The 13851-nt window shown below is 44.0% G+C and overlaps 1 protein-coding gene across 3 annotated transcripts in view; it reads right to left on the reverse strand.

The window, feature by feature from the left end:
• IGF1R (insulin like growth factor 1 receptor) overlaps positions 1–13851 on the reverse strand; it is a 900683-nt gene that overhangs the window by 249485 nt on the left and 637347 nt on the right. For all 3 annotated transcript variants that reach the window (XM_085644514.1, XM_085644512.1, XM_085644513.1), the window contains exon 4: positions 11188–11497. In XM_085644514.1, coding sequence (XP_085500640.1) covers positions 11188–11497 — 310 coding nt within the window. The remainder of the gene's footprint in view (positions 1–11187; positions 11498–13851) is intronic.

The raw sequence follows: 13851 nt of genomic DNA on the forward strand, positions 1-13851 counted from the left end.
GCACACAAATGTTTTATTTTATTTTCAGAAGAAGGTGTTAGCATAGAAGGTAAAGTATACAAGTTATTTGTGCATTCTTTAGTCAAAGGACGTTTTAGAACATTTATAGCAAATCATGCAGTTTAAGCAAATTGCTATGTTTATTGCTCCGCACATGCTATATTTGATTGCACCTATTATTCTTCTATTATTTACGGAATAAGATGTTAGTATAATTGACATATCCCTTACTACCACGGTGAGGGTTCCTCATATTAAATCTCTATAACACATATAATCCTGTATTCTGTGGTACTTTAATGTTCAACTCCCATCAAATATTCTTGCCTTTGAAATGCTTAGTTAGTCATACAGCCTAAAACCCAACCCATGTTTTGAAAGATCTGTTGGAATAACATATATGAAGAGAACAAACTGAGTACTCAAGCATTATTAGTCATGGTATACCTATTTCACATATGGATATCGATTTGGGGCCGCCAGGGGTAGCAGGTGTTAACCTTTGGATTGCACTAGGTACAACAGACTCTGACTGCCACAGCAACTCCTAGATTCATGGATCATGAGCAGCGGCAGGATCAAAAATATTTTTTTCTTTAGCGGACACTTCTTCCCCTCCACTTGGCCCAAGGAAGGTAATAAGTGACAGTAATAGCGCAGCGAGTAGGAAATTAAGTCAATCTGTGATGCTGTTGGTGGTCAAAGAGTTGTGATGCCACTTAGATTACTTCTGACATATTAGCGCAGGAATATCAATGGCAGCAAGGAACCGATACCTAGACCTGAAACAAATACTTGAACACCAGTGGTAGCAGGTTAATGAATAGTAATACCCTTTGGGAAAAATATCTGGCAACAGTGCATGCAGTTATAAGAACTTCCGCTTATGGAATGTTTTCACAGACAGCATGGGGAGTATATTTACTTCAAATTCTTGGGTGATAATCCCTGGGGAAAGGGGTGATCCTTTTTTCCAGGAGTGGTTGGACCACTAACGGCATAATAACACAGGGGATAACCTGATTGTGTTATTATAAATTCTTTGGCAAGGCATAAAATAGAACTCGGGGCAAATGGATTGTGTAGCAGACAAACTATAATCTATCTATTGTGCTGCTGCAGGCACTGGGATGAGAAGCAAGCAATTACTCCAAGACAGAAAATACCTACTATACATTGTAAGCGCCATACCTCCTGTTCTCACTTCCACCCCTTATGCTATTGTTAAAGCCATTACATGTCTAACCCTGACGGAGAGATTGGATTAAAGAGAGGAAAGATACCCTCTCATAGTCCACCCCGTTTCATTTTCAGCTAAATGGAGACTTATAAGAGGGTTGCCTTTAGACACTTTGAAGGAGATGGGGAGTCTCATTCCTTGCAGTGACTCTCTCCAGCCTACCCGAATATATCTTGAGCACTGCACTCATATTTCTAATTCTCTGTAATCTACATAGCTCTCATGGATATCATTCACTCTAGCATCTGATTTTATGCAAGGTCATCCATATTTTCTGTCTTTTGATGGAACCTATATTTTTGCTGGCATTGGATCTCTGAGTATTTACACCCTGCTAACCAGTGGCAAAGTGTTGTGCTGCTCCTTTCAACAGGATGCAATTGGCATACTCTTAATTGGCACAATTAACTTACCTATAACTACGCCACGTTCATGGACAAATTTGTCCTGCGCCGGCTTTACTGTGCGGCTCGTTCAGACATTGCGGGATTCCCTCTCGAGCCAACATCCTTCGAGCCTCTGACTCTCCTCATTGACGACGACTCGGGTGCCCATATGGTATCTAAGCTGTACAGGGCATGCGCGGCGCTGGTTCCATGTGAGGATGGCCGGTTGAGAGCGGCCTGGGAGGCGGACTTGGGTAGGCCGATCACAGATGAACAATGGACCGCTTGCTGCAGAGTCACTAATGCGATCTCGCTAAATAGTCGGCATAAGCTCCTCCATTATAAATTTCTTCGCCGCTGCTACATGACCCCAGCTAGGCTCCACGCCATTGACCCGGCGCGCCCGCACACATGTTGGAAATGCGCTGCACCACACGCTGACTTTGCACACCTGTCCTGGACGTGCCCCAGACTGCAACCATACTGGACGCAGGTCCACGAGATCCTTGGCGCTATGTTGGAACTCACGCTGGTTCCCACTCCTGAGGTTGCATTACTGGGCTATACAGTGAACTTCCCCAAGGGCGTCCGCAGGCTTGCCTCCCTGGGCCTGCTGCTCGCCAAGAGGGAGGTGGCAAAGCATTGGGGCGGTAGGTCGGCCCCCACTGCCGAGACGTGGCTCACGTCAATGGCTTATTGCAGCACAAACAGCGAGATATATGCTAGTCTCCTCCCTGCAGTTGCGCGTCCCAAGGATATCTGGGGCCCCTACAAGACCTATATCGCTAACCTCCCGAGCGCTTCCCCACCGCGTGCCAGCTCTGGAATAGTACCCACAGGGGTGGGGTAGCTCTGATGGTCCTCCCTGTGGGGAATTGGGGGGAATGAGTGCACGCTGCGCGGGCTGCATAGGTGGAGATGTGCCGACCATGGGGGTGCCCACTGCAGATGGTTGGGGAGTCCTGACTGAATCATTTCCCTTCGATGGGCACGGGCGGAGAAGGGTGGGCTCTGGATGGGGGGTCTATCTATGGTCTGCTGTCATACAATCGAACTGCTGCTTATATATGAGGGAAGAGTGTAATGATGTATCTCCGCACTTGTGCCTACAGATCTGTACAGCCGATATTCTTGCATTGTTCTGTTTTTCAAAACTCAATAAAAAAAGTTTAAAAAAAAAAAAAAAAAAAAAAAAAAACTTACCTATAACTACCTAGAATATGGTACAACGTGTACCAAGGCACTGTAAGTTAAATGTCACTTGTGGACTGTGGCACCGATTTTGTGCCATCCACTGTAGTGGCATGGTAAAACATGGATTCAGGCCTAGTCAAGTAGTCAGACTGTAGCAGCGTAACATCTTTAATTCAACTTGTAAAACTAAACCCTTTTGACAGGTCAAAATCTCCCTTTTAAATATGAATAAGTCACTCCTGTGTAGGCCTTGTAGTTGTCAAGGCAGGGTGCATGGTATTTAAAAGCAAGACATGTAGAAATTGAATGTTAACATGACCTTACAGTGGCTAGCACCCAAAAGCTATTTTTTTTGTTTTTACTGTAGAAGGCCTAGCTGTCCTATGTAGAAAATCAGAGTACAGATTAAAATCCTAATACTATATCTCAGGAATGTGAATAACTAGAAACCTTATTACACATGATTGTTTAATTATTAAAAATGCAATTCAATAGTGAAGTCAGATTTTAATAACTATTAAGGAGAAGAGACTTTTAGAAAGCTACCCTTTACCTGCCTTTACAGTCTGAAGATTACCGAGCCTAATCCTTTGTCAACTTCCAGTGAGGGAATAGCATTTGAATAGGTGTGAAAAGGCATGTAATGCACGCCCAGAACAAACAATAGGCTGACCTGAATGGACAGAGATGACGCCTCTGAACATCACCGAATATGCACAGTGGGGGCTGTGAGCATCCTTTGACATTACAGTGTCAAATCCTGCTTGAGAGATCTGCAGCACGTGCATAAAACACTTTGGGGCACACTTGAAAGGCAGAGCACAGGATGCAAAAAATATTTTTTGAATATTCACCGTCTGGTTGCTGAAGGACCTGCTTTATCCTATCAGACTTCTGTAACTCGGTTTTACATATAACCCTGGGATGCACTTGAAAGGAAGGGTACAGCATGCCAAAACAATTATTGTGTATCATTATCTGGTTTCTGGAAAGCTATATTTTTGTTCTAACAGACTTCTGTATCTGGGTTTATTGTGGGTACAGTGGCGGCCCCAAACTAAATGTTAGTGCTAGATGTGGAGTGATACCAGGCTTATTATAGTACACTCTCCACACACACACACCCAGCCCTCAGAGCCCACGTTTAGCATTGTCGAAGATTTTTGCCATCTTGAAAATGGCCAAAGTGGGTAGAGTTGGCCATGGGAACTTTTACTCTATTGGTTAGGGCGTGCTGTCTTGTGTCAAGCATAAATGTGCCATCCCCAGGCTACCGCTTAATACCCCTGGATCTAAGGAAGAACAGAATAGGACTGGGCCTGCTGTCTGTGACCTGGAAGGAGCCCTAAAGGACTGGACCTGCTCCCTCTTGCACCCAGGACCAGGAAATGGACTCCAGGGGTCATAGGGCTGACCTGTTCAAGCTACGGGGATGAAACAGGCTACAGGAGGCCTTTCCAGCAACTGCCACACTAGGCATTGGCACCAGGACCATGACTGGACCCTGCTGTTGGCCTCTCCATGACACCCTGTGAGCCTGAAATTGCCTCTGCTGAGGTCCTGGGGGCTTTAGAAGATTACTTCTGTGGCTGATTGAGGCTTAAAGGATAAATCAAAAGGTAACATTTTTGACCAAGATGAACCTGGTTGGTGTATCCGAACCACGCTCTATCATGGCCAGTGTCAAAATTGCACCTCGGTCCCATTGACTATCATTCAACTTTCTACTTCTTGGCTCAAGTCATATTTTAAAACGTAAAAAAATAATGTCTTCTGTTTCCCTTTTGGGGTTTTTGTCATGTTGGTGTCATTTTGTTTATTACATTTTACTCACGTTTTTCTAATTCTGTTTGGGATTTTTATAGTTTTGCTTTTGGACGTTATTCTTGTTTTAGTACTGCATAAATACTTTGCACATTGCTGTAGGTTAAGCCTGGCTGCTCTGTGCCTTAGCTACCAGGGTGTTGAGGTTAGGTTAATTTAGTGACTTTGAGGGGTCACCCTGACAAGGGTTGTGATTATTCCTTGTGGTGGGTAGTCACCCACTCCCAAATTATAACATTTCCAGCATCGTCTGATCCCTTTTGCTCTTATCACTACTTCTTTCCTTAACTTCCTACCTTTTGACCAGAGGTGGCAGTTACTCTGCCCAGTGACATACGAATGGCTTGCAAAGATCTACTCCAAAAAACAAAGCTAATCCTCGATCCCTCATTCTTGTGCTCTTCCGTCCTTTCACCATGTCCCTTTCCCTCAGTGCTTTGAGGCAGCATTATGGTGCTAGAAGGAAGCATACAAATAAGTATCTTGCCAACTAAAATCCCTTTGAAATACAATATAATTTGCTTAAAAAGGAATATTGGGTTCCTCTTGCTCTCTCTGTACCTTAAGTCTTTCTCTTTGTCTGTATGCATCTCTCTTTGTCTCTGTCTTCCTCTCTCACCAGGTCTCTCTTTCATCTGCCCTATGTAAGTCTGAGCACACAGCGACAGGGTAGAAAAATGAAAACCCTTTCATAGTAGAAATTGACTGTACTACACTATGGCAGCAAATGGATGTTATTCGCTACCTTGGTAGACTACAGAGTGACATACTAGGAGAGCTAATATCCCTTTCTCTTTAGAGAAACCATGCCACCGCTGATTCACTGAAAGCACTGAAGCTTTGCTCTGCATGCACTATGTTCAGCACAGCAGCAAACTAACGGACAAGTAAGAGAAAATAGGATTTTAAGTCTGTTTTGAAAATTGCGAAGGTCATGGATGAAGCAGTATACACTCAAGGTCTGGTCAACTATTTCAGCAAACTCACTGCATACTGAGGAGAGGCCGGGGGGGTAGACTACAAGCCCCAGATAACTTTGCGGCAGAAAGCAGCCGACACTGCCCGCCCAGAGGTGCTCTACAAAAATCTGCTGCGCTTGGCAGGAAGCCGCTGACACCGTCAGCTTGCGTCTGGAAGCGCTCTACAAAAATCTGTCGGTGCTTTGTCTGCACAGGCCAGAGGATTGGCCAGGGCAGACTAGAAGCCCCAGGTGACTTTGCGTCAGGAAACCGATGACACCGCCAGCTGGAGGTGACCGGAGCCCGTAGGCGCTCTACAAAAATCCACTGGGGCTCCCGTCGCGAGGGAGGTGTCCGGGCCAAGACCAGGCCCGTCCGCGTCCGGTCGAGGATGGGCTGAGCCACCCCTCTTGGTTCCTCTCTTTGGCTCATCAATATTGAGCTACTGATATTTTTATTTTGCCTGCTTCTACTGACTATTCCCCAAGGAGCTTATAAGGGGTTTGGTGTCCACTGGAGGGGGCCTGTTATGGCCAACATAGGTCGTGCCCGTCAGTGGTTAATGTGGTTTATTGGTCATTATCAGGTGTACCCGTTGGCATCCATACTGCCAAACATAAGTGATTATAGTCAAAAGAAAGATGAATGTAGGCACATCTGGGGGAAGACACTATTACTACTAGAGACTCGTTTTTGGTCAGAGCAGCAAGTGTCATCTCCAAGGAAATAGCCCTGACTGAAAGGAGACCTTCTCTGAAGAAGGAGAGAAGTACTCAGTGATTACCTCCCCCTTGTTGACTCAGAGGGAGCACCTGGTACCTTGCTAGAAGACATGTTACCCCCTGCAACTACAGATGCTGAGGCCACAGAGATTTTATCAGATGTTGACACCATGCTAGTTGAACCCCCAGTTCAAAGGAAGAGGGCCAGGGGAAGAGAGCATCCCAGTTGCACAAGATGGTGGTTTCTTCAGTTATGTGGGCCAACTCGGACTCAGATCATGTAATAGACAAGATACTTCCTAGGCTTGAAAGAATGTTTAAAAGCATGCCGTCCCCTACTTTGTTGCGGCTTGAAGGGATAGAGGCCAAGCTCAGTTTGTTGTCCCTTTCTGATTTAAGTGCTCCTAATAGGAAAGCCATGACAGCGGTCGTGGGATTCAGTTGTCAGGCTGGGCCCTCATTTTGAGTATTGTTCTGATTTTGGGGTCGGGGGGTGGGTGTCTCTAGTAAGCATAGTCGCCTAGCACCTGGGGCCCGGAGTGTTATGTCAATCACTCAAGGGAGCGTTTATGGTTCAGGGTTAAAATTTGTTAAGCATGCTGTAACTGTTCCCAGTCAGGAAGATATCCCTAGAGGCACACTTCAGTCCGTTAGTTACTACACCCATATTGAGTAGGTCTCGTATGGCACGAATGGGTGACACTACCTCCCTGCAGCCATCTCCAGTCAGAACCTTTGGTTGCTATTTTGAAGGGAGTTCCACCTATTAATCAAGGCATTAGATATTCCACTGTAGACCATATGCACAGGTCAAACACTGGTGCGATAGTGCCATAATCAAAGGGCTTCTTCTTTCACCACACAAGAAGAGTGGTTTTAAGGTGACACTGAGGGGAATTGCGATGTAGTCAATCTAAGTCATCCTAGATATACAATAGTCCTGGTCCAGAGTAACTCTTCCCCGGACGCGAGTACAAAGATCAAGACTGTTCCTCTGCAATATTTTCATGCCACACCTTTTTTCCTGGGCAGCAGTGGTCAGTCTGCCCCCAGGCCCTTCAAGATGTTTCAAAGTGAGTGAGCCAGGACAGATATTTCTCTTGGCAATAGCTTCACACCCTTGATAGGGCTAGATGACAACGATTGACAGATGTCACAACAGGATGGGCTGCCAGACCCCAGGTCCGACAGATACAGTACCCATTCCGTCCCATCATGCAGCCCCTATTCCTCTAATTCCTTCTTTTATGAGGGTTATGACATGGAATATTGCAGGTAAGAGGGCCAAAAGAGATGCCATAAAATGGTTCGAAACTCTTGTGGGTTATCATATAGTTGCTCTGCAGGAAACACGGGACACTGGAAAATCCTTGTATATGGGTGGATTTTCCTCTTTTTAACGATTTTTAAGGTTGCGTCCCCTTCTCTGGCAGGGCATGCTTAGGGAGGCCTTCATGTCCCGGTTTCTCTCAAAATTTCATGCACCACAAGCGTGGTGGAAAGTGATTCACCCAACTTGCTGACAGTAGAGTTGATGTTCAAAAACAATCCCCCTTTGTTGGTAGTACATTTTTATAATTCCTTTTGTATTAGTGCAGATATTGAACATATTGCCACATTAGAGTGTTTTTTGGAACATTACGGGGAGACGAGGGCCTCTTATTTTCAACCTATAATCTTAGGTAACTTTGTGAAAGGTCCCTTTGGATGCAATTTTTCCGGTCAACCATTTTGAACATACCAAACGAGGTCTTCATTTGGAGGAGCTCCTAGCGGTCAACAACTTGCACTGCCAGGAACAGTTGGGGGAGGGTGAAATAGCCCCATTTCTTTTTCTGGTAGGGGTTGTTCCTCAACTATTGATTTTATTATGTTATCTGTCCCTCTGGTTCCTGCAGTTAATGCAGTGAGGGTCTCCTAGAACAACTTTAGTGATCATAACCCCATAAAGCTGGAAATGGCCTGGAATCTAGATATAAATAGGAAGGAGGGTAATATTCTTAATAGTGTCAGTAGAAGGGACCAAGTCTGTAGGCTGAAGTGGGACATGGTGATCCCAGAGGCTTTTTTAGAGAATTTATATTTAGCAAATGCGGGTGACATTGCATTATTTTTGATAGCGGAACATAGGAAAGGCAAAAGATTAATGGAAATAAAGAAGGATGGTTTGATGGTAACTGTTCCAAGAACCATAGGTACCTAATGGCTGCACTCAGGTAGCAGCATAGGGACGAGGACAAGATTAGGGCATGCATGAAAGCTTACAAATCTGCAACCCAGCAGAGGAAAAAGATCATTAGGGGGCAGGCATGGGAAAACCTGTGCCAGGCCAGCATGTTAGCTAACAGTTTTAAATTTTGGGAAATAGTAAATAACACTTACTTTTTTGGCTCAGCAAGCTCTAGTGTGGACTGTACTATTGCCTCAGAGAGATGGGTCCTACATTTTGAAGGGATTTATAGCGAGGAGGTCATGAGAGAGCCTGATACCCAGTGGGAACCAGGGACTGCAACCTCACCTCTGATTTTTAACGCTGGAAGGGTGCATAAATCCATCCTGGACTCGGCAGGGGGAGATGCGCCAGGTCAGGATGGGGTTCCCCAGATCTTTATAAAGCTGATCGTTCGACCTGGGCTAAAGTTTTGACATGTCTCTTCGACGCGGCCTGAATGTGTGGTTCCCCCTCTTCCTGGTCTAAAGCTATGATCTTACTAATTTTTTTAAAAGGGGCAAGGGATGATCCAGCCTGTTACCGCCCCATTTCCCTTCTCGATTTTGCTGCAAAAATTTTGGGGAAGGTTGTCCTCGAGCGCTTAACCTCCTGGCTTGACAATTATACGTTTATTTTGGATCTCCAGTATGGTATTAGGCACGGAAGAGGGACACTGGATCCAATTTACATTTGATTGTGGGAAAATATACTACAGCCAAGAGGGGTTGCCTGCACATGGCTTTTATGGATTTAACATCGGCTTTTGTCCGTGTTAATAGATCCAAGCTCTGGCCAGTCCTCTTGGGCCTGCGTATGGATGCAGATTTGGTGGCTTTCTTACATACCTCCCATTCTAATCTCACAGCTTTGGTAAGGTATAATTAGAATGGTAGCTTGTCTGCTTCCTAGGGGGTTAAGAGATGGGGTAAGGCATGGGTGTATTTTGGCTCCCCCGCTGTTTACCCTATATATTAACAAGTAAGGGGATGTATTGACAGCGAGCTGTAGAGATGTTTCTGGGGGGTGCACCAAATGAATACCCACATTGTTATATGCAGACAATGCGGTGCTGCTTGCACAGACTGCTGTGGCTCTCCAAAACATTTGAATTGCTTTTATTGATTCCTTAGATCTGTCTACCAATTTTACTAAATCTCATACTATGACTATTGGTAGTCAGAAGGCCACTGTGTGCAAGTTTTTCTGTAGGGGGGTTAGAGCTTACTAAAGTTTCTACCATCTCCTAGTTGCGGGTGTTGTTTGACAACAGAGGATCATGAGTTACTCAAAGAGCCCTTAAAAAGAATATATTAGCGAAGGCCGGAGGTGCTACCATGGCCAAGATACTAAGGGTCAAACCTGTGCCCGCACTACTAAATGGATTTCTATGGAAAGCTATGGGTGTAATATGTGGGGGTACAAAGATGCCAGAAAACTGCAGGTGGGTAGTTCAGAATACATTTCTGTGCAGACTTCTCGCTGTTACGACTAGCACCCTCACTTTTAGGATTCATAAAGAGCTTGGAGTGGGCTACATATTTGACCATATCGCTGTGGCACCCATAACATGCTGGTTGAGAAAGTGGATAAGTCCTGTTTCCACCCTGAATCAGCTAGTAATACAGGATTGTAGTGCCCGTGAGGGGGCTTTGCGTATCCCATGGATAGGATATGTTAAGGAGCAGCTAAGGAGGTTAGGTTGTTTAGGTCTGTTTATTAACCCAAGACCATTAAACCCTAGTGATTTGTGGGTCATCAAAAACATGTTTTTGGCCAGGCGGCTTGGTGAAAGGGATGACAAGGAACTTGCTAAACCCACTGTGTGACAACATATTGCTGAAAACAAGTTTACGGGGAGAACCCTACTTGTCGTTTGTTAACAACACCCATCATAATTTTTACTGACTAGATTCAGACTTAATTCCATTAATAGGGTTTTAGCAGTTCCCAATGGATTTTCGAAGCCAGGGACCTTAATGCCCTGCCTCTGACAATTTTTTGGAGCAGGGCACTTCGCACTTTATATATTTTTTGTGATTCTTATTGTACTTTGAGGCGTAAATGTATTATCCTGTTAAGAAACAACCAATTTGCACAAGTAAGGCCTGCGTTGTTGTATTTACAAATGCAATCTTCCCACCATGATTTGCTTTGGAGTGGCAAGCTTCCTTTCAGGAGTCCTTAGACAATGGAAAAAGTTATTTAAGGAATAGAGTACCTCCTATTGATTCTGCGCACATGGGTCAATAGTTGTATATATTCAAATGTGCTATTTTTATTGTTCAGGACTGAGCCTGTCGAGTGAGTTCTTGTCAATGTATTGAGGCACTAGCACCTTATATGCATATCCGTTTTTAATTTGCGTTTTGGCACAAAAGTTTTTAGATTGCTGGCATACATGTTAAAAGGAATATATATTAACTTCTTTCCTTGATGTCATTGCTTGATTACAGAGGATATTGGATGCAATACTTATAATTGAGGAGTACCGGCATTTTTCAGTAGCAAGCAGGTGCTCTGGTATGTGAAGTACCTGCATCTTTGTATTTCCATTTGAAGTACTAGAATGGAGGTAATAGCACCCAAACCCTTCCTTTCAGCCACTTGCACCCCCTCAGGCACTGCAGAACTTAAAGAAAGCATATATTACCTTTGGCTTCCATTGCGAGTGAATCCTGATGGGCACTCCGGCATACATTCACCCTTGTGAATCACATACGGCTCATAGTCCGTGTCCGAGGAGGGGACTCTGGCGCAAAACTCTCGCGACACGCAGCGCCATCCTTCAAACATGTATGTGTTGGGTGGGCAGGTGGCCAAGCAGCGTCCTTCATAGAAAAAATGGCGGCAAGCCACGCAGGCCGTGTCGTTGTCGGGCATGCTGCAGCTTCCCAGGCACTCCGCATGGCAGCACTGCTTCTGGTCCGTGCATGCACCCTTCCCGCATTCCGGAGGGCAAACTGAAAAGGAAAAGAAAACAGGACTGAAGAAGCAAAATGAGAACGTCCCCCTTCTTTAATATACGACGACGACAGGGCGCTTACTTTTTAATCAAAAACAAATTACGAATTGGAAATGCCAAAACAGATACTGTAAGTCTTAGGCGAGTAGACCTCACTCAACCTACAATGGCAAGTACAAACAAATTACCTGGCAATATTGCACATCAGCACGTCCATGTATTTGTTCAATTATTAATTGCTGAAAACAATACCACAAAAATAAAGTAAAATTTTAAACATTATATTGGAATATACTATCTTGGTTGTGGGCTGTGCAGAGGATCACAGAGAATCACACAACCACCATTCACGGCCTTTGCAGTAGGACATGGATACTGAGGTGACTCACAAGATGGAGGTTGTGGACTGTGGAGATTGCGTAACTGACTTTGACACATTATACGCCTAACATGGTAGCCACAGAAAGCTGTAGAACATGCACACTCATGATCAGCTGGGGTCGTGGTACAGACACAGGGTAAGGGGGCACACACAGAGTAGTATGCTACCCAAAAATGCCAAATAACAGTATATTACAATTTTCCACCTTCAATCTAATTTCCAACTTGCAACCCAATTTATTTGTAACAGTGATATGATTTTTTTCTGCTTATCTTCCAATGGCCTGGTGGCCTAGTCTACCAACGGACCAGGAGCTATGTAAAAACATACATAGGAAAAATGCTTTTAATTGTAAAAACATACTTATGAAACATGCTTTTAAATTCCTTAAGTGTTTGTTTTCTAGCTCCGCTGCACAACAGTAGACTCATAAAAATAGATCTGGTTTCACTGTGGCTCAAGACGAAGGCGAGCAGCAAAGCCTGTGCTAGAGTATTGTAGTCAAGGCTGATGGACCAGTCTGAGGTCCCAATCTGCAGGTAAGACACACTCAAACAAGACGAAACATAGCTATCCCCATGAAGAGAAGATACTTGACCTCAGTGACCCCTCTTTTAAAAAAATATATGCTTGCAGCTACAAATTCTACGACTGCTGAACAGAAGAATCACATTTTGCAAAGTTTTCGGCAGTTAGTTAAAATAAGAATAATGGTATATTTAACAGCTTGTATTTTATTAGTTAATAACAAAAGTGGCAGTTCTATTCCTGTAAAAGACACTCTAATGCTCTGCTTCTTCCACTCCTTAATTTTTTTGTTGAAATATGATTGATGTTAGTAACAAGTTTGGAAGGTGGATCTACAGGGAATCCAGTAGCTATGTTGCTCAGTGTACTTTTCCTTGAAAAACAAGTTGCTTTATTGAAGTTCAACTAACCATCGACTGCTTTCACATTTACGAGAGAGATGACTGCTCTCCTAACTTGATCAGTGTAAGGAAGCGTACAGAACACTTTCGAATCCTTTAATGTAATAATCATCCAATATAATCTACGTGTGTATTCTAGATAATGATAACTACAAAGGCTCTCACACTACACCTTTTCCAATAAAAGCATTAAAAATTGAATGAGAAAGACTACTTAAAAGGCAGCCAAATGGAACACACATTGAGAAAGCCAGCAGATGTGGCTTCGTTGTGAAGCCTACAAACAGGGACAAACAGCAGTGAAACACAGGGCAACAAATGCGCTCACACACACATCAAATATATAAATTAATCCCAACAGAGCAGCACACATACATGCATCGGTGAAATGCACAAAACCAAACAGTAACACAAGCCAATATTGTGAACACACAAAAAACACAGGCACACAGAAAACATACATGGGACAGAAGCATACATGCACAAACAGGTAGGTAGAAGCATACGTGTGGGGGTAAATACAACAATAGATTTATGGACTGATGGCTGAGGGTGAATGAGTCTATTAACTGATAGGTGGATCTAGCGACGAATAACAAGGAGTACAACAGGACAGTATCCTGTTGAGGGCTCTACCAATCCAATGCCAGCTATTTGAGTTCTAAGCCCAAGCTGCAGGAAAGTGCCTATAATGGAAAAGGGAAAACAGAACATACCTTAGAGTAGAGTGGAGTGACAGAGTAGAGAGGAGTGTGCCTCGTAGGCGAGACCTATAAAGGTTATCATGCTCTAAGAACAGTCCAATAAATGAGGGCAGACTTCCAATCTAAGAGCGTAACACAGAACCAGAAAGAAACCTTAGAATAATAACACAAGCAAAATACAGGCCATATTCAACCTCTGCCACACTACGATCTTCCAAGGGAAGGTCAAGATTACAATGTACCAATAAGAGAGGCTTTGGAAAGTATCCGATGAGTGACATTTTTGCTACGCCTATGGCATTTAATGCATCTCCTATGTTCACATTTTGTTACATCT

The sequence above is a fragment of the Triturus cristatus genome, chromosome 3_1 (assembly GCF_964204655.1).
Source record: "Triturus cristatus chromosome 3_1, aTriCri1.1, whole genome shotgun sequence".
Taxonomy (NCBI): Eukaryota; Metazoa; Chordata; class Amphibia; order Caudata; family Salamandridae; genus Triturus; species Triturus cristatus.